The sequence below is a fragment of the Talaromyces rugulosus genome, chromosome V, assembly GCF_013368755.1.
Source record: "Talaromyces rugulosus chromosome V, complete sequence".
NCBI classification, from domain to species: Eukaryota; Fungi; Ascomycota; class Eurotiomycetes; order Eurotiales; family Trichocomaceae; genus Talaromyces; species Talaromyces rugulosus.
Window position 1 is genome coordinate 1,442,722 of NC_049565.1, and position 20,450 is coordinate 1,463,171.

Consider the following 20,450-nt stretch of genomic DNA (forward strand, 5'->3'; position numbering starts at 1 on the left):
GAAGTAGACAGGACGTGATTGTGAAGGGATAAATAAGAAGTTGAAGTCAGGATGAAGCCAGGAAGGTGAAGGAGGGAGAAGGAGGGAAGGAAGGAAGGCAGGCGGGCTCCTTCTCTTCTGACCACTTGCGTCGCTCTCAAACCATGTGACGATAAGAGCAGCACTCAACCATCCATCTCAGTCGTACTATTTTATTTAATATTACTATTTTGATTCTAGTGAAACTATCCAAGAGCGCCGATCGCGAATCCTGGCCGCTTGTTCCTGGCCTCACCGCCTTACGTCATCGCCATCGTCCCGGGCGCCTCTCACGGGGTGAATCGTCTCACTGTCATCGATTAATATTGTTTGTGGCCGGGCTTACGCCTCGGAGGAAGGCTGTTTCATACTGTGCGATAACAGATACAATACCAAAGCATCTGCTCTGCAGCAACAGCAGCAGCAATCCATTTCCGGCGACCGGCGACCGCATGCAGCGACGAGTCACCCTCGACAACCCCTTGAGAAGGGCGGGTTTCGACTATCAAGTGGAAAAGAAGAAGAAAAAGCGCCCTGTCACAGGAGACTGCTGCTAGCTACCTAGGACCCCGACTTGTTATTCTAATATTAGCGAGTTAGAAACTTGTGTGTCAGGTCGGCGCCTATTAATACGCAGCGTCAGCCGCCCAATCAGTTGGCGGGCCCAGCCTGCGCGATTTCGCCTCCGCTCGACTCGCTTTCCTCCTGCAGCATCTCTCGTCGCCCATCGCTCATCATCGCCTGACCGTCACTGTGCCGCCTCTATATCATCTCGCATCCCCCCATCTGCGACCTCTTGTGAGCCCCGGTTTCTCCTCGTCGCACCTATACCAACAATCCCATATCGGCCCCTCGACTCTTGATGCAACACCCGTAATGGCCCCGCCCGATCCGGCCATGGCGTCACCCACCGGCTTCGCAACATCGCTGCGCTTGCAGCCTCAATTCACGCCCTCTCCAGACCTCGATGCAGAGTCGCAGGTACCTCGTTGGATGGATATGGCAGCAACGACGCCCGACACAGATGCTATCGCCCAGATCAGCAGCGGCGCGGGCTCGACCGGAAAGGGCATCCTGATCGGTATCCTGTCTGCCTTTGGATCTGCCGGCATCGCCATCCTTGTGCTCGCCATTTTCCTTTTCTTCAAATATACCCGACGTGGCCGTATCCTGCTCGACCGCATAGGCCGCCCTGGAGAGTTTGACGATGAACAAGCCTTCGTCCGGGAAGAGGCGGAAGCCTTGGAGACTATGGACGATCTAACTCGGGCTGAGTATCTACGTGCCAAAGGTATGTTCGACTGCGATATTTTGCGATGTGTGGATGTGTAACTGACAAGGTTGGATTTGGATAGCTTTCGTCCAGGCAAACCCTCCGGAAACCATGCACACCGATATCTCGTTGTCGCAGTTCCTTGCCATTCAAGAAAAGGGAGTCTCAGCGTGGGAGTTTGAACCAGAGCTAGAGATCGCAAACTGCTTCGTCGAAGGCCGTACAGAGATAGAATTTTTCGACTCGGAGTGCAGCGTGCAAACGAACTTACCCGTCCCGAAGCAGAATGATGTGTATTACTGGGAAGCAAAGATCTACGATAAACCCGATTCCACTCTCCTCAGCATTGGCATGACGACAAAACCCTATCCTCTATTTCGATTACCAGGTATGAACATATGAACTTTACGGTTGCGATTGTTATACAGGCACTAACGATTCCAGGCTTCCACAAAATGTCGGTCGCTTATCAGTCGACCGGCCAGCGAAGATTCAACCAACCTTTCAAGGCCCCACCATACGCCCCAGAGTACACTCAAGGGGATGTTATCGGGGTAGGATACCGTCCGCGGTCCGGGACTCTTTTCTTCACGCGGAACGGGAAGAAGTTGGATGACGTGGTGCATGGTTTAAAAGCGCCAAACTTCTTTCCCACCGTCGGCTCCAACGGACCATGTACAGTGCATGTCAATTTTGGACAGATGGGCTTTGTTTTCATCGAGGCCAATGTGAAGAAATGGGGGCTAGCCCCCATGACAGGTAGTCTTGCACCTCCGCCACCATACGGTAGCGAGCAAGGAAGCATTCTTCTCGAGTCCGGGCGCGAAACCGCAGCTCCTCGAGGATATCTTGATGCCGGGTACCACGGCTCACGCTTGATAGCACCTACCAGCCCGGGCCCGATTCGTTCACCTACCGACATTTCTCTCGCGCAGCTCGCACACATACCGTCACATGAAGACATCGGAGTAGGCTCCAGCCGATTGGCCGTGGCAAGCCCGCCTCCGGAATATTCAAGTCCCAACTTGAGTCGCCGCAACAGTAGCGACAGCGACGAGGACAGAAGCTCTCTCTACCCACCTGGATACACCGCAGTGGTAACGGACGAAGAGGACTCACGAGATTACGAACCACAGCGATGAGCTTTTCCGCTCACATTCTTTTTTTCCTCTTTTTCTTTTCTTGCACTTTTCCTTATTAGCCGTATATACCAGGCGTACAGTCGTTTCATTTTTCCATTCGGGGGTTTTCGATTTAGCGGTCATGGGAGGCGTTTGTTTTGTCCTGGACTTGGGTGTTATATACTTTTTGTGTGTTTTGCTGGTGTGACAGGAAAGGGAACGCAGGTATATGTGTTGAAAGTTCTTATTGGCGCGCGTTGGTTTGGATTTGATTTGATACTTGGTCGGCGTTCTTCCTGGGTTCGGATTGACGGACTATACATGATGCGGACTCGATCTACATATATGCAAGAACTACATTCAATATCTTATGAACGTACTGGACGTAGCTGTATCCAATGCATGATGAACATGTCCATGCTCGCTAGGCTCGAGCTACGGCGATCGATGTCACGGCCCACTTGATTGCTTTTAGTGCGAACAAGTGATGTGCAGCTTACTTACTGACAGTCTGTCAGCGCTGTCATGTCAGATATAGAGCAGACTAGAGGGAATGGCACACATCGTCTTTGAAAAAGCTAGTAGAGAATGGAAATGCGTGCCAATGAGAGTAATGAGAGCAACGAGAGTAAGAACATGCAGTGGCAGCCTCAGGCACCCACCGAGTAACGTGAGTGGGGCCTTTGCGCCGCCCCATCTGCTCCTTCCTGCTGCCCGCCCAAACTGCGACGTACCTGCGCAATCGCAACCTCTTAAAAGCCTGCTATTAATGCGACTTGTTTAGCCCTGCAGTGACCAGTCTGCTCGCACCTTCGTACATATTTTCCGATCCTCCCCCCTTGTCTTATGCAGCATTGCACACAGTGCAAGCACAGCTCGACCCAAACTCTCTCAGAGACGTCATCCTGCATTCGCCTGCTGTTGCTGTCACGCGACGGCTATCCTCGTATTCCAACGTTTGTCTGCTGACTGACTGACTGACTGGCTGCTCATATCGGACCAGTCCACCTCAATAGTCCGGGAGTTGTATCAGAGTCTTGTCGCACAGAGCACGGCTTGTTTCGTTCTAGTTCTACTGCAGCCTATGCGCGCGGCTCTGCGGCCACATCATTGCTGACGCCTCTTTGGTGGCTGGCTCGGATTGCGAGAGCTCTCGTATTTTGGTTCGTTGTGATCAGTCAAGCATCTGTTTGCTTCCCGTTTCCAGTTTCTTTGCGATCGATATATCATTTCTCTGAATATGTCGTTCCGTTGAACCAAGGAATGAGCAAACGCACATTTCTGAGGCGCCGTTCCTCCGAAACTGTACCCATGCATGAGTACCTATCTGGTTGATCGGATACATATTTAAGCTTCGTTTTTTTCCTCGCTCTTTCAACTTGTTGTCATTGCATTAAGAAAGAAACACCACAACTTGTCCCAATCATGGACCAGGCCGCCTTCCAGGTCATTGTGCTGGTAAGTCCTTCGTGTTCAACAGACAGCAAAATGCTAAGTTATCGCAGGGCCCGACAGGAGGCCCAAAAGAAGATGCCGTCACCGGTCTCTTGGTGCGGTCAACTTCCACAGAATGGTCAAAAAGCTCGGTTGTTGCTGTCGATGCCGGGACGCTTCTTGCTGGCATCATTCGAACACTGAGCGAGCATATATCTATCGACAATAACGGCAAGGCAGTCGTGAAAGACGGGCCGTTTGTCGGCATGAAGCTGCGGCACATCACGGCGCAGGCCAACGCTGCCTACATTTTCCGCGAGGTGATTGCCTCTGTATTGATTACGCATCCACATCTCGACCATCTTTCTGGTCTGGCCATCAACACGCCGCTTGTCGAGGCAAGCAACGGTCCCAAGACAGTGGCTGCGCTCCCATCGGCTATATCTGCCATGAAAAACCACATGTTCAACGACGTTATTTGGCCCAATTTGTCCGACGAGGACGGCGGCGCAGGTCTCATCACGTACCAAAGACTGGTCGAAGGGGGCAACCCAAGATTCGGGCGAGGAGAAAGCAGGGGATATGTGCGTGCCTGTGATGGGCTCGTCACCAAGTGTCTCAGTGTGAGCCATGGCCGTTGCAGGCAGCAGTTCAATGCTGAGACAGGTCGGCATCATCGTGTCGGCAGCTCCGTCTTTGCCGCAGACTCCGTAGTCATGCCCGCTCGCACGCTTTCCCTCGACCACGGTGATGGAAGGTACGTTCGCTTTACAGGTATTGCGAAAGGTTTCCTCAAGTACTGACAGTCTCCAGCTTCTATTCCCCCGCCCGCTCTCCACACCTTGGCGCCAGTGTAACGGCTTCCCCAGCCAAGGACAACAATTGGGCAGTTGTAGAGAGTTCTGCGTTTTTCATTCGAGACGACGTCACGGGAAGCGAAATCATCATTTTCGGAGACATCGAGCCGGATTCGGTCTCGCTAGAGCCTCGCAACAAGCGCGTGTGGGAGATTGCCGGGCCCAAAATCGCGGCGGGCACATTGCGCGCTATCTTTATTGAGTGTTCGTACAACGACTCGGTTGACGATGAGACTCTGTATGGCCACCTGTGTCCTCGCCATCTCATCGCCGAGTTGAAAGTGCTCGCAACCAAGGTAGACGAGGCGCAGAGCCCGCACACTCGCGGCCGTTCATCCAAGCGAAAGCGCAAAGACTCTGTTCCTTCTCACGACCAGGTCAGTCCGCGGTCTGTCCGGCCACTGGCACACCTGGCAAAGTCAAATACGATGTCTTCTCCACGAGGCGCACCTGCCAATTCGAGCGATGCAAACGTGGGTGACTCCTCCGACAAAATCGCCGACGGGTACACGAAAAATATCAGCGAACCGGGCAACATTGATGTATTGCCTGCTGCCGGTTCAAAGAGCAACAACACAGACGCGGCAGTGTCGGATTCCGAGCAGCTTCCCTTGGCCGGCTTTACTGTGTATATCATTCATATCAAAGACACGCTTACCGATGGCCCGCATCCGAGCGAACGAATACTGCAGGAATTGCGACAGCAAAGCGAGGAGGCCAAGCTCGGCTGTAAATTTTTTGTGCCGAAGCAAGGCGAGGGCATTTGGATTTGATTTCTTTATTTTCTGTTCTGTTTTGTTTTAAGATGAAAATGGACCATATCTAGAACGGTGGGCTGGTCGTTTTGTTTATGTTTCGGCTGTGGCGTTATGTGCAAGGTTGGTTCATGTGCAATGACTAGATGTAGGTTTAGGTTTTGTACTCAATACAATACACGATGTGCGATGATAGACAAATACACCACATGAAAGCAATGTGCCAGCATCAACATTAAATTGATGGTGCCACTTTATGTTCTACATAGATTATATTCAAGATAGAGCCCGATTATTATTGACTTGTTGCTATGCCGCCCTCAATGAGTCTATCAAAGGAGCTCCGCCAGTTCAGGCGCTTTAACCCCCTAATTTGTCGCCAATAGTTGGTGGACCAGATAATCTCCGGACATCCCTTGATCAGCCAGCCCCATTTCCGCAGAAAGGTTTCGGTGATTTCCCAGCACATGGGGTCCCAAGGGTTGCCCCAGACGAGTATACAATTATCCTCCTCTGGCATATTCCAAAACCCCATCAAATCCCGACAGAAGCTGGAGTCGTCCATGGTGTCTTCGTTATGAATAAGATTATCTCGCAATTGCGCAAAAGGGAAGAAATCCAGCCATGGATGATGGGGCTGGCTCTGCTGCAATTTTGTCGGGCGAAGGCTGGCTGGGAGAGAAGCCCATGATGTTACCAGGGCCCCCGGGGGGTGATGAGGCCCATCGATACTAAAGTATGAGAGAGCATCATCTGTCATCCACTCCCGTGTGTATCCGAGAGCAGCAATATTACGTACAAAGGCTCGAAACACGTTCAGCTTGCCGAGCGTCAAGCGGTGGTCAACACGCGGATCTTCACGGTAACTTCGATATGCAGCTGATTCAAAGACGGCTAGAAGTTGATAAAGATTTTGGTCCGTTAATCGACAACTTCTTGCCTTTTGTAGCTCTTCAGGTTCGCGGGCGTCCCGGATCAGCTCAAGCAGTGTGCTTAAAGCTGGCGTGGAATGTTGCACCGGATCGGGTGGCAACGCCATGCCCATATCAGCTTGGTCTTGCTGTCTCTCTGCTTCTCTTCGACACCGCTGTCTTTGCCCTATCGTCCAATACCAAACCGGGTTAGCAAAGTGTCGTGCCTCACACAAGTCAGGGCTGAGAATAGCATGTGACTCACTCCAAGCTTGTTGGTTGAGCCGGTTCTGACGCCTGCGTCGCTCCGCCCTGGTCGCCTCTAAGGACTGGCCAGGACGGCTTTCAGTATCGCCACTGCTGTCGGGTTCACCAGCCATATTTCCTGCAGCCTTGGGTATTACTAGTTATATGATCGAGGTGTGCTCCGTATGTCCTCTATGGACGAATAATCTTATACGTCGGGTGGTGTTTGTTCATAGGATTGAATTGAAGAATATAATGATGAAACCGAGAAATTAATTGCTCTTATCCGTCGCGCCCTTGGCGCCAAGAGTGTCACTGATTGTTGGCAGTTTTACTATGTAATTCATTATTATTTTACGCGGTTATTTGCCCTTCAATATGGCATGTGGAATCTACAAATAATTGACAATTCTTGGACGTTTCTAGTGTGGCAATTTCCAAATGGTCAGTTGACATGGTCATAACAGACATTGACCGTTAGACTCAAAAACAGGTGCAACCCTAATTAGAAGGGTTCTCCTAGCCATATTGACTTCAGACTGGTAATGGCCAATACATGCAGATATATCAATAGAGACGTGAATTTCCAAAAAAACAAAATGTCAATTGCCCACAGCTAAGGGAATCGAATCACAACCTTGTGCTCCAGATGATCACTAAAGCGCCTATAGTATTCTGGGACCTGCTCGATGCTAATGGCCGAACTCACTACAAAACTCGGGGTAGCTTTGCTAGAGGCAACCAGATCAACGAGTGGCTGAGCATGTTCCAGCGGTAAAACAATTCCGCTGCCCACCGTCAGGGCCTTGCTCCAAAGGGAAGAAATGGAGAGAGGCACCTCTGCAGGGATAGTATCGGCAAAGGGGGCGCCGCGCGTGCTGTTCTGTCCGCCGGTATAAACCCCTGCGATGGCGATACCTCCTTGGTCTGCAGTGACTGCAACCAGATTACGCGGGACTAGGCCAACGTCGCGCTGGCCCGTGGCATTCACAGACTCGAATCCGACGCAGTCCAGCGCCCTAGTGACACCATTCGGCTCAAGGTCCAAGATCTGTTGCACGGGTTCGGAGGAGTTGAACTGGATCGGCACGGCTCCAATCGAGGCGGCCAGGGCTAGACGATCGAGGACTTTATCAACCGAGTACACGCGCCGTGCACCGCGAAGGAGGGCCGAGTACGCAGCCAGGAGGCCCATCGGTCCTGCTCCGAAGACGGCGACGCTGTCACCGGGCTGGAAGCCACTGTAGGTTAGGGCTTGCCAGCCGGTGGTGAAAATATCAGCGATCATCAGATAGTCCAGCTCCTTGGTTGCATTGTCGGTGTGGTTGTTGAAAGGGATAGGAATCAGCGTCTCATCAGCGAAAGGAACACGAGCATATTCAGCTAAAGGCACACTGGGCGTTATTAATTAAGACTAAAGACAGTAGAATCTAGACATACCTTGCAGACCCCCATAGCCGGGTCGGCCAGTACCAAAGGATATTGGGTGTTGTTGTCCATAATGCCCATCGTGTCCGTTGTCAGGGATGATCACGTAGTCACCCACACGGAGGCCCGAGATGGCGCTGCCAACCTCGGAGACATATCCAACCGCTTCATGGCCCAGGCCCCATGGAACGTCTGGAGAGCCCATAAAGCCATGGTAGAAATGGAGGTCAGAGCCACAGATTGCGGATGCAGTGATTCGGACAATTGCATCGGTTTGGTTCACGATGCTCGGAACCGGCATGTCGATGACGGATACGTTGTATGGTTGTCCAAACCAAGCTACTGCACGCATTGTGGCAGCTAGAGTGGTTTTGAGTGGCATCTTGGAGAATTGGGGATGAGAGATGTAACAATCTACTCCCTATGATCAGAATGAATCAGGCGGCTAAATAGGGAGAATCTTGTCTTTTACTTATAACTTTCTCTCCATGTTATCTCCTCAGAATGAAATTTACTAGCTTCTCTTGGCCGGCATTTCAAGGGTAGCTACATTATTAATGTGCCTGTTTATCACACTTAAAATCCGGGTTTATAAATCACGACTCCACATGAGTTGCGCTTGGCAATGAAGGAAATAACAGTAGGCGGTATAGCATAGCCTTCAGTCAGTGGCGCAGTTTAACTGCTGCTAGGCAGGCGAGTCCCAGCCAAGGTTTTCAAGATAAGGAAGTGCTTCGTAGTTAATTACGATGCATGTGAGAAACACCCTACCTCGCGTGGGGTCGGGTTATCTCCTGTCAAAAAGGGATGGTGGTGTGTGCGTTTTAAGATAATGACAATTATAGGCTGCTTTCTGCAGAGTGACTTGTCGAGTTGCTTAAGCACTAAGTATTCTTTCACCAGCCCTGGCAGGCCCATCATTAGTGTGTAAGTCTATTTATGTCTAATCCTAGATTCTAGAAATTCAAGTTGATTAAATTATAGGATAACTTACTTATTCCTAGATGAAACATTTTGATAGGAGCTAGGTAATACCAAAAATTGCTGTTAAATACTATGTTTTATTAACATTATCGATCTTTTTAGTCATCAAAACATCTATTAGTGATATCAAAGAAATTCATGCTAGACTTCAAGTGCCTTTAGGGTTATTAAAGCCCCACATTATTCATTACATATGTAGTTAGCCCGTCGTTGTAGCCCACTATTAGCGCGTAAGCATCGGATTTACATACACTATTGACGTAGTTATACTATTTTTATGTCATTACAGTCATCTTGGCGCGTTGTTCTTTGGACCTCTCGTCGCTTGCCTTTTGCTTGTTCTGTCCCACTGTGGTGCTGTAGTCCAAACTTCATAAAGTGTCAATTGGTGAGATCTGCATTTTCCCTTCCAATAATGATGCTCCTTAGGATCGTCAGATAATATATGCAGGCGGCTGACATGCAAGTGGAGAGAAAATACTTGGCCAAATGGAGAAGACGGGGTTTGGGTATAAAGCCGTAGCCTGCTCCGGTAACCCCGTTTGTACTACCATACGGAATTAGGGGTTTTGCACTTACTACCAAAAAGACATTCTATAGACCTATCTTTTTGGACTTCAGCCGTCTACTTCCCACTCGCTAGCGCGTAATCGTCAGTCTTAGCGTTACGGGGTATATTATAATTGTAACAGTGGAGCGAAGCTCCACGGATTACCATTCATGTAGGTTATAATCCATTGCAAAGAAGCCTGCTCATTCTTTTGTGTTGCCTTTTCCTCTTCGCCATCTGATTATCCATTAGATCGACATACCCAGTCAAGCTACCTCTCGCGTTCCAACATGAAGGTCATCTTTGGAGCAATGAATATTGGAGAACCGGGTACTTTTCTGAATTCAGTGTCAGATAGACGATTGAAAAAAAAAGGCGTGTGCTGATAGTTTCCATACTAGGTGACGACCGGACTAGGGTGCACAGCGTGGATGAAGCCCAGCATATGGTAGATACGTTGCTGGAATATGGACACAAGGATATCGATACAGCTCGAGTCTATGGCGATGGATCATCCGAGCAATACTTGGGTAAAATGCACCTGACTGGAGTCACACTAGACACAAAACTATTTCCATCCGCCGCCAATCTTAAAGTTGCTAATGCTGCACATGCATATCGCCACACCGCAAATGACCTTCGACGAGGGCTTATGGACAGCCTTGAAGCTCTGCAGGTTTCAAAAGTTCATATCTGGTATCTACATAGTCCTGACCGAACAGTGTCCCTTGAAGAGACGTTGCAAGAGGTCAACAAGCTGCATGAAGAGGGATATTTTGAGAAATTGGGTATCAGCAACTACCAATCATGGGAGGTGGCAAAGGTGTGTGCCATCTGCGACAAGAATGGGTGGATAAAGCCAAGTGTGTGCCAGGGTATCTACAATGCTTTCCATCGAGCTGTTGAACCAGAGCTACTTCGCTGCTTGCGGAATCATGGTATTTCATTTTACTGCTTCAACCCATTAGCGGCCGGAATGTTAACAGGGAGATATTCTCACAATGATAATGACAGCACCGCGGGAGGTAGATTCGATTCCTCTACAGCGCCTGGGAGACTGGGGCGGATACGTTATTATCATGATCTTTACTTTGATGCCCTGGATTGTATGAGGCCAGTTGCCAAAAATCATGGATTGAGCGAGATTGAATGTGCACTGAGGTGGCTAAAACATCACTCTCAATTGAAGGAGGAGCTTGGAGATGGTATCGTGATCGGCTCTAGTAATATTCAACAGCTAAAGGAAAACTTGGACGCTCTGCAAGGGGGTCCCCTTCCTAAAGATGTGGTCGATGCTTTGAATGAGGGTTGGAAGATTATTAGGGGCAAGGAACTGATCTATTGGCACTAAATGTGATGTGTATTGTTACGACGCAAATCATATGAATTGAGGCAGAGCATAATCCTTAGCTATTCCCATAAAGCCTTTCAACCTGGCTAGATCAAGATTCGTATTCTGGATCTCTCAGCGGCACTGTAGCCAGTGAAAGACTAAATTGGGGTATGTATTCAAGGCCCCCACAGATAGCCAGAGAGCTAACTTAGGAACTTGATTTGATATTGTTGACTGTACGTCTATTAATACTTGCTCACCGAGTCCCAAGTCTCCGACTTTATCGGTAATACGGTCAGTATCGATGCTAGAAAGCAGGATATTAGCGGGTTTATAGTCTGGAGTGATTAGTAGATTCAAATGACCTTAGCTTTCGCCAACAAGCTGATCGATCACCTTAGAGTACCATCCAATCTTGCCATTCTGAAACAGCCTCATCGCGGTTGCCAATTGCTGTCTTCTCGAATCCTCCAGTGCTTCCGACAGACAGTGGGCCTTTACTCCATTTCTATTTTTCCTCCTCTTTCACAGCTGCCACATAGTCTCTCTGGTCAGCAAATTTTGGGCCAGTTCGGCGCTCTTGGGAGAGCCATCTTCATCATAGTTCCATGGAACATCCATAACAGGCGGAACTGTTGAAAAGCTTAAAGGGAAATCTCTGAATACCACCCACGGCCCAGCGAAGGCCATTTCCCAATCGATCACGCCGAGAATGTGATAATCATCATCAACGATGGTATTGTTGTGACCAAAGTCACTATGACAGAGAGGAAATGGGCTATGGTCGCGTACAGATAGTCTACTAGCTAACCTAGCAACTGACTCTGGGAACGAAGAGACCGAAGGGACAATTTCGTCAGCATATTCGACGGACACTGCTTGTAGTTGTTCATCGGACATTCTAAATTTAGCCTGGGCCGCCCATGCTTCAAAGAATTCAGTCGCTGTATTAAAAGGACCACCTAGACCTGGTATAGGTCCTTGCTGACACGTGCCGTCTGCATTCATTGACACGATTGTCCCGATTTTGGGTAGTTGGGCCGTCGATAGATGGACCTAGAGTGAAAATTAATTTGATCAGTTATCCACCTATTGTTTGAAAGCAAGCCATCTTACATGAATCTTTGCTAAACCACGTAAGAATTCTTGCTTGCTCTTTAGTGGTATCTCCATACCCAAATCCATTCCAACGTTACCCTCCAAGCACTCCATCAGCATAAATGGAGCGTTGACACTGCAGTCAAATCGAGCCTCGAACGCGTAGATTTCTAGGATGGGTATGCTGGTCTTCTGTCGAAGAAGAGAAATTGTATTAAATTCGCAAATCCCCATACTCTCCAGAGCATTTTCGGGGGAATCAGACCTTGCTAGGGGAGGCAATTTTAGTCGTGCGACCCATTGGCATCCATCCGTAAATTCGATGATCTGATCCGAACCATGTGGTTACAGCTAAGGCTAATATGATGGAGGAGCGAGCAGTTGATTTCACCCCGTTTGTTCGTCGCATAAGCTTGAAGCGCAGACCAATTCACCGATTTTAAGAACCGCTCAGCCCGTGAGCGAATTGGACCTTTTGTTAGAGAAAGGAAATAGTCCCACTGGTAGCCGGAGAATTTTTTGCAGTTCTCTATACTTTTTTTAGTATGCACAACTCAATTGAAGCAGTTTAGAGCACAGCATACCAGACATGACGGAAAATGAGTCCACTGTATCGACCAGGTTTGAGCAGGTGTTTGGGTATAAAAATGTTGATTGTCGGTGGGGAAGTTAGTCACAGCTAAGAAACGGAGGTGAGAAAAAAGATTATATCAATGAAAGAGGGGCAGTAATACGGCGGACGGTTAAAAAAAAGAAAAGAACAAAAATCGGTTTTTACCGTAAGCCCTTATAAAATTCTTATTTCTAATAATTATACTTCTTTTTTGTTACATAGATAGCCAGTCGAACTTTAACCCAAGACTGTCCGACTAGGTATAGGATAACATTGACCTTTAGATAACCTCACTATGCCTAAAAATGCCCAATCACCTGCTTCGGTACATACAAGTCGTCAATACTTTTCACTTCTTCCGCCGTGAGTTCAAATTCAATCGCCTTGATCGCTTCGTCTACTCTCTCCTTCTTACTCATTCCCAGAATCGGCGCGGTAATGAACGGCTTCGACAGAGACCAAGCAATAGCAACTATCGCCATTGATACCCCATGCTTCTTGGCAATCTCCTCGATCCTTTCATTGATATTTTTGTCAACCTCTGTGTACGGATGTCCTTGAAAGGATAAACCTTGAGCATTGCCTCGGGTAGTATTTGTGAAGGATTTCCAAGGCCGAGTCAAAAAGCCCATGGAAACAGGACTCCAGGGAATGCCAGCTATGCCAAACTTTTGACAAGCAGGATACATTTCCCTTTCTTCCTCTCGGTAGACAGCATTGTGAAGATTTTGCATGGAGATGAATTCCGTCCATCCATTCATTCGTGCGGTGTACTGATACTCAAGCAGCTGATGGGTCCGCATAGATGAGGCACCAATGTAGCGGACTTTGCCAGACTTGACAACGTCGTGCAATGCCTCCATTGTTTCCTTGACAGGTGTTCTCGGATCAAAGCGGTGGATCTGGAGCAAGTCTACATAAGGAAGACCAAGCCTCTCCAGACTCGCATCAATGCTCTCAAAGATATGTTTCCGACTCAGTCCGAACTGGTTTACGTAACCATTTTGTTCCTTTTCGTCGTCACTCATTGCCAGGGGCTGTTCTAGTCCCCTGCCGACAGCCGCCCAGACCTTGGTGGCAATGACAATGTTTTCTCGACGCCATTTGTACTTTTTGATTGCTTTTCCAAGAATTTCCTCAGACTCGCCATTGGAATACGCGTTGGCCGTGTCAAAGAAGTTTAGGCCGGACTGATAACAATGGTCGAGGATGGGCAGTGCGTCTTCTTCTAGAATTGCCCACGGATAGCGGCCTTGAGGATTACCATAGCTCATGCATCCTACGGCAATTGGTGAGACACGGAGGCCACTGCTGCCGAGTTGAACGTATTTCATTGCGAGTGCGATACTTGTGCAAGATCTTTTTGATAATCGTGAGACACTTTACGACTCTCCAAAAGTCGTCCTTCAACGACTTTTATATACAGCAGGATCGGCGATAAGCTTGCTTCTAAATCCGTCTGATGCTTTAAATCCGTGTACTTGCCCCTCTTCCCCTCTTTTACGTATATGGACTCTGTTCTAGCTATTCTGTACTACTGATGTACAACATTATTGATACTATTTCACAGGGTGGGGGTCTATTTAATCTTATTACAGTGACCCACCATTGGCGCGTAATCATGGCTGACAAATTAAGCAGGTATGATAGAACAGAGACGGTCTATATACTAGGCCAAATTAACAGGTTAGGATAAGGTAATGATAGTAAGGAATTGGTGGAAGTCCCAAGTGTTGGCCACCCTAGTACATTGAATTATGGTACGTGCAATGACGATTTTTTTGAGAATTTGCAGAACTAAAGCAGCGTAAGAACCAGTATTATTATTTTATATATTATTAGATCGAGATGTACTTTTGTACATATGTCTACAACCTCAGCCTCAAATTAAACGCACCCAGCGTCAACGCCACTCCAGTGACAGCCGCCACATACCCCGTCAGAATAGCCATCGCCTGCCATGTATTCGCGTCCAGAGTGTTGAACGTCAAATTGACCGCCCCGGTAAGCAAGTTAGCCACAAGGAAAATCGGCAGTCCGTTTTTGTTGAAGGCTGTCATGACACGGCTAGTCGCAAACTTTGTTCGTTCGGCCTCGGTCGCTTTGTCAGTGGCCTTGTGTACGCCCGGGAAGAAGAGCGTCTCGGTGGTGCAGAAGAGGAAAATTTGGGCGTTGTTGAACGCGGCAATCCAAAATACGTATGGCATATTGGCCAGACGGCGCGATACGTTGATCTTGGCTCCGTAGCCAAACGCCGCGGTAGAGTTAAAGATGAAAAGAACAGACCAGCCCACGGCCCCAATCGCCAAGGAACGCAGAACCCCACGTCTTGCCTGTTGTGGTGAGACTGTTGCGGATGTGCCTCGGGGAATGACTCGTAAACCAGTCCCGCGTCCAGCTAGAAAAATGGCCAAGTACCCGATGAACGAGAAAATGCCCTCCCGGTTTTTAGAGAGTAGATCAGGACCGCGCGGCGAGACCAGGATATATGCTTTCAAATCCGTGGATTCGAGCGCGACCTGGTAAATAGTAATCGCTAAGAGGGCAAGAAGCTCGTATGATCCTACCACCTTGTACAAGGAGTGAAAAACTTCGACAAACGGAGGCAAAAGCGCAAGAGTGAAGAAGAAATTCCAATGCACTCCATACTCAGTAACATGTTCGGCGTAGTCCAGGCCCTTGACAGTATAAAGGCGTACGAACCCTAGCACCAACAACGGGATAGAGTGTCTGATGGACGCCGCCAATCGGTGTATCAAAGTACTACTTTTGCCACTGCTCTTTAAAACAGAGCGAGCCGACACAAGCCCTGCCGAAAAGACAAACGATCCGACACCGAGATCCATCAACGACGTACCCCAGTTCTCAACTTTAGCAAAGCGCCGCGGGAATATGGGGAAATCGACGGCGAGGATGGCGCTGCAGGTAGCCACCATCATGGCAGCCCGGTACGTTGTCAGAAACGGATGGACGGGGAACGGATCGAGGTCGTTTTCGGTTTTTTTCTCATCGTGGCGAGGAGGTCTGGCTTTTTGGGGAGCGCGAGACTTGGAGGTAAGGGCGAGCAGTACAGCAGGAGACACGAGGAGAATGTTCAAAAGAAGTGGCGAAGCAGAGTACAGCGTGGTCGCGAACAGTATTGCGCAGGCGTTGAGTAAGAAATCGGTAAAAAGCGCCGCCGGAGAAGACGGGGTGAAAAAAGACAGTCGCGACTGCAAGGCAGCCCATAATAGTGCTGATGCCTGGAGAAAGCAAGGCACGTTAGCAATCAATATCTCCAAGCAATCTTGTATGGATTCATCGTACCGACGCGACGAGGGTCACCAGGTTGATTTCGCCGATGCTCCCGCCGAGATGGTCAGACACAAAGGCCTCTTTGCGCGCCTTGTATGCCTGGTCCATGGTTAGTTGTAGAAACCAGTTGCCAATAAATCTCAAGGTTGGATGGAACAGATGAGAAAGAAGAAAGATGATTGTGGTCTGGCTGTGCTGGCATCAACGGAGCTCCGCCTCTCCGCAAATCCCGTCTTCCGATTGGCCAGTTCTACTTGTACGATTATATTATGTTTTTCTTATAATCTGTTTCATTTTTATTATGTACATGTTGGCTCTTGCAAGCAATTGGTTGTTTTTTAATGCGTCTCTGCCATTCGCTGTCGAGAGATATCCAACAGTTTGAGATATTCGCCTAGAAAGTTAGCAGGGAAACAGAAACAAAACACACGCGATAAACATACCTGCCAATTCCCATCGAGTACTCCAGTCTCGCAGAATATCAGTCAATATAGTCAGCGCAATAGTCATTTGTGGGTCCCCGTTCTCCTGCTCCAGCCACAGAAACGTGGCAGATGCCTGGTAAATACAGTCACAGAGCAAGGGACTGGCTAGAGTCAAATCGAACTTGACAAGCTCGTGAAGATCCTGGAGATACTGCAGCACATCAGACGCGGTAGCTTTCAGCCCGTCGAGAGATATAGTTTGCATTTGCATCTCCTCCACGGTCGCTCGGCCGTGGTTCGATGCGGTGCATGAATATGGGTCGTACAGGGTAAATCTAGCACTGGCAAGGAGTCCAAAAGCGGTTCCCAGCTGCTCGGGTGTGGTTTCAGCCTCGCGGGTTATGCTGCTGACCAGGGCGTCCAGTGTAGAGTGAATCTGCATGGCGGATGTGAAGCGGAAAGAGCCCTGCATAGCATCGTCATCGCGATGCTCGAGCACTCGGCCCAGTAAATGACCGGCCTGGCAGGACCGCGCATAGCCGCCGGCTTTGACCGGGGCGGACGATGTGATGAAGATGGGCTGGGTGGCTTCGACTTCACCATGGTTCCAGGCATGGTCGTCTGCCGGGAGTGTTCCGTTGCTGTCAAAGTCTCCGGATGCCAGGGGGTGCTTTTCGTTGCCAATATTGACGTATCTGAGTAGTTAGTATCTCTACCCATTTGGGTTCAGAGTGTAAGTTATCATACCTATCCAGGATCATAACTGCATACCACGCGCGTTTTATCTCCTCGTTGCCGCCCCAAGTAGCGGGTTTTGGCAATACTTGCGGTGCTTGCTGACTGTGTAGTCCAAGAGAATACCCCAGTCGTGCACAGTGGCCCGTTGATAGATACGCTGCCGGGTATATGGCATGAGAGATTTCATAGAGAGCAATCAAGATGGCCGTTTGCATCAGATTCAGAGTCAACAAGTCGCTGCCTTGGACCGCGGCAAGAAGCTGCTTGACGAAAGAGTATAACGACATACCACCTATAGTTATACTGTCATTTCCACGCGGGCTTTGACAAAACATCCGCATGCTGAGGAACAGGACAACAAAGTCTGCCGGCAGATTGGCCGGGTCCAGGGGCTGTTTACACAACCTGGCCTTGGAGATAAACGGGAACCAGACATGAGCAGTCGAGAAAAACACATCGAGCAAGTTTTGCACGCCGGCAGCACCTCCCAGTATCAACCCGACGTCGACCGGGATAGGGAGCGACGGCTTGGGGAGTGACGGTCGGACATGGCCAAAGGCCTCGCCATCTAGAAAAAACAGCGATATGAACGGGGCATGATTGTGCACCGCTGACTCAGTCAGCGATATACTAGAGTTTGTTCTACTGCTACCTGGCGGCGTCGTCCAGATCGAGTCGGTGTTGTTGGTGTTACTGTTGGTGTTGGTGCTACTGGCAATGGCCAATTGATCTTCCAGCTCCTGGATCCTCTGCCTCAGGAACAAGACATTTTCAGCCGTTGGCGAAGAAGCGCCCTCGGGGTACGTGCACTCGCGACTCAGGCGACTGCACAGTGTGCAACTTGGCAGGGCCTTGTCGCATCTTCGCTTCTTCTGGCGACACGGCAGACATGCCTGGGTAGCTTGGTCGAAGTCGCTCATCATTCTTCATAGCGGGGACCTTGGTGCACTGACATGGAGTTATTCAGTTACTGGTAACTGCCAAGTAAATAATGATCCACTGTGTGCATGTAGTACATTCATGTAGGAGAAAAGATTGCGCTTTCTTCCGCACATCCGAATGCGGGGTACTTGAGCTGTATATACAATAGCTGACTATAGCACCAATTGATCTTCGATCGACCAACAGATGACTCGACAGGATTTACTGCTGCGTACCACGGACAAACCGGTGATCAATTGACAATTATTATTCACAGTTGAATATTTCTAATCTTGACTACTGTGGATAAGGTAGGCGAGCTCTAATCACGGAACCTGTCTTCCGCGGGCCCGGGATAACAGGATATAGCCGTGGTCTAGGCGAGAAAGGCCCAGTTTTTAGAAATGATTCTTCAGGGATAACGGGTACGAACCATGAAGCCGTGAGCTCGGCTATTAGATTTAATAGATTAGGTTATGACGAGAATATGCCGAGTAATATTATTAATATTATGATCTCTACAGGGAAAAAAGATCACGATGACCGATTTGGGAAATATTTGCGCGAGTATGGAGTATTACGACGCATTTACGATGGGTCCATAGATAAAAAAAAAGTGAGAAGAAAGAAGAAGAAAAAAAAAAAAAAGACAATATGTCAACGGAGCGTGCCGCTGTCTCGAGCCATGGCGCAGTCAGCTCAGAACTCTATCAGGCTTTGCCGTTGGTCTTCGCGCATCCATTGACTGAATGTAGCTAGTGTCACCAGAGCAATGGGTTCGGCGGCTCCATCGTTAGTAAGTAGTCGGTGGTTAATCTTGCACCGTGAGCACGTATTAGACTATTAAGTTACCACGGACTCTCGGGGTTGAGTAATTGCGTGGCGGAATTGGGGCTTCCGATTGTGGATACCAAAAAAAAAAAAAAAAAAAAAAAAAAAACCAACTAACTTTAATCATCCAAGCAAGTAGCAGGATGCCCAGCACTTCCTGCAACCAGCACGGAGGCAGTTTGGAAACGTGGCTTGAGATAGATCGGCAGTGGCACCCCATCAGGCTACATTAGACGAATCTACTAAGCATTTGCTCGGTAAGACAGGGATGTCATTCGGGCGGGGTTCATTATTAGAATTTCGACCGTTGGATTTTTGCATGTGGGTTGAGTTTAGTCTTGTGACTATACCAGATTCTTGGCCCCAACGGTGATTTATGCGACAACCAACACTAAAGTTGTCGCAAACGGATGTGGTTGGCTTGTCTTGTATGGATCGAGATAGAGCAATAATGTCAATGCGGCTCGCGCCGCTGACTCTGTGAGCGTTCTATGCAGATGGGATATATTTGTCACGAGTTGGCGTCAACTGGTAAATACATATTTATTATTTATACGTAAGAGTGTATATATATATACTACTATCCTGCACTGCTATATGTATACACGTGCACCATTGAAATATATATATATATATATATATTGATGCAAATATTCCAATGTTCAAAGGTTGTCAACTGGTACATGGATACACAGCAAACAATATTTAGACCGAATATTCCCCGCGATAATCCTACCGGGAAAGTTCTCGTACTCGTACACCAGAGTAGCACCAGAGGTCCTTGCACTTTTCTACTAAGTAGTTATAGTACTAATAAGTACGTAGATAGTAAGAGTGAAGCATCATCTAAAAGTCCACCTTGAGGGGGTCCAAGCGGGCTAACGCAAAGCAGCACGAGGTGCAGACAGCGGCTGCGCACAGCCAAGATTATTAGCGCCATCGCTTGGAGATAGGTCAGACTGGTCAGCACGGAGTACTAGATAAAACCGAGAGAACTCAATAGGAAATAATACTAATAGTAATACCAGATGGATTAATATCGGAATATCATACATCAAGTCATGTGATAGATACGGGAGATTCCCGGGGTGGGACGCGATAACGGGTACTAATAAATCATGGCATCATTCTGAGACTACTACTACCAAGAAGGTAATCCTTAATAGTTAATTAATTTGCATAAGTAATAATTTGTAAGATGTAATAATAATAACCCGTATGTAATATACACCCGAGAAGGTAATTACGATGAGCCCAATCGCAGAGCGCACACTGCACTGCACAGTTTGGCAACGGCCCCACTCAGATCCACCAATGCGGTGGCTGCCAAGCAAAGCCGCTCAGGCGCTGCCGGGCCGAGCGACCATACTGCTGGGACTATTGGGTCCCAGCCAACCAGATTGCAATCCTTTTTTACATTTTTTACGCGAGGCGGTTCGACGCTTGGACAGAAATCCACTACCAGTCGGCCGGCACCGCATAACTGCTGGCGGTGAACTGAAGAAAAGGACACTGTTACACCGTACCTCGCATTGTCCTTGGATCATGCATCATGTATGATAATCATAAAAGAATGATTCGGGGTGAGATTCCCGGCCAACGTCCGGAGTCCCCGCGCTA

The 20,450-nt window shown here is 48.7% G+C and overlaps 7 protein-coding genes across 7 annotated transcripts; 3 read left to right on the forward strand and 4 right to left on the reverse strand.

Moving 5' to 3' along the window:
* Positions 1–894: 894 nt before the first annotated feature.
* TRUGW13939_09050 (uncharacterized protein) lies at positions 895–2,433 on the forward strand (the record flags this gene model as incomplete). Its single annotated transcript, XM_035492175.1, has 3 exons — positions 895–1,309; positions 1,374–1,679; positions 1,736–2,433. The coding sequence occupies 3 exons, from the start codon at positions 895–897 to the stop codon at positions 2,431–2,433; spliced, it is 1,419 nt and encodes a 472-aa protein (XP_035348068.1).
* A 1,404-nt stretch (positions 2,434–3,837) lies between these two features.
* Positions 3,838–5,476, forward strand: TRUGW13939_09051 (uncharacterized protein; the record flags this gene model as incomplete). Its single annotated transcript, XM_035492176.1, has 3 exons — positions 3,838–3,870; positions 3,918–4,603; positions 4,660–5,476. The coding sequence occupies 3 exons, from the start codon at positions 3,838–3,840 to the stop codon at positions 5,474–5,476; spliced, it is 1,536 nt and encodes a 511-aa protein (XP_035348069.1).
* A 277-nt stretch (positions 5,477–5,753) lies between these two features.
* TRUGW13939_09052 (uncharacterized protein) lies at positions 5,754–6,749 on the reverse strand (the record flags this gene model as incomplete). Its single annotated transcript, XM_035492177.1, has 1 exon — positions 5,754–6,749. One exon carries the CDS (start codon positions 6,747–6,749, stop codon positions 5,754–5,756), a length of 996 nt encoding a protein of 331 aa, XP_035348070.1.
* A 482-nt stretch (positions 6,750–7,231) lies between these two features.
* Positions 7,232–8,425, reverse strand: TRUGW13939_09053 (uncharacterized protein; the record flags this gene model as incomplete). The annotated part of the gene is made up of 2 exons (XM_035492178.1): positions 7,232–7,998; positions 8,056–8,425. 2 exons carry the CDS (start codon positions 8,423–8,425, stop codon positions 7,232–7,234), a joined length of 1,137 nt encoding a protein of 378 aa, XP_035348071.1.
* A 1,442-nt stretch (positions 8,426–9,867) lies between these two features.
* On the forward strand, positions 9,868–10,928 carry TRUGW13939_09054 (uncharacterized protein; the record flags this gene model as incomplete). The annotated part of the gene is made up of 2 exons (XM_035492179.1): positions 9,868–9,907; positions 9,979–10,928. 2 exons carry the CDS (start codon positions 9,868–9,870, stop codon positions 10,926–10,928), a joined length of 990 nt encoding a protein of 329 aa, XP_035348072.1.
* A 1,992-nt stretch (positions 10,929–12,920) lies between these two features.
* TRUGW13939_09055 (uncharacterized protein) lies at positions 12,921–13,955 on the reverse strand (the record flags this gene model as incomplete). Its single annotated transcript, XM_035492180.1, has 1 exon — positions 12,921–13,955. The coding sequence occupies one exon, from the start codon at positions 13,953–13,955 to the stop codon at positions 12,921–12,923; it is 1,035 nt and encodes a 344-aa protein (XP_035348073.1).
* A 534-nt stretch (positions 13,956–14,489) lies between these two features.
* Positions 14,490–18,001, reverse strand: TRUGW13939_09056 (uncharacterized protein; the record flags this gene model as incomplete). The annotated part of the gene is made up of 4 exons (XM_035492181.1): positions 14,490–15,863; positions 15,928–15,995; positions 16,359–17,035; positions 17,088–18,001. 4 exons carry the CDS (start codon positions 17,999–18,001, stop codon positions 14,490–14,492), a joined length of 3,033 nt encoding a protein of 1,010 aa, XP_035348074.1.
* Positions 18,002–20,450: the final 2,449 nt, after the last annotated feature.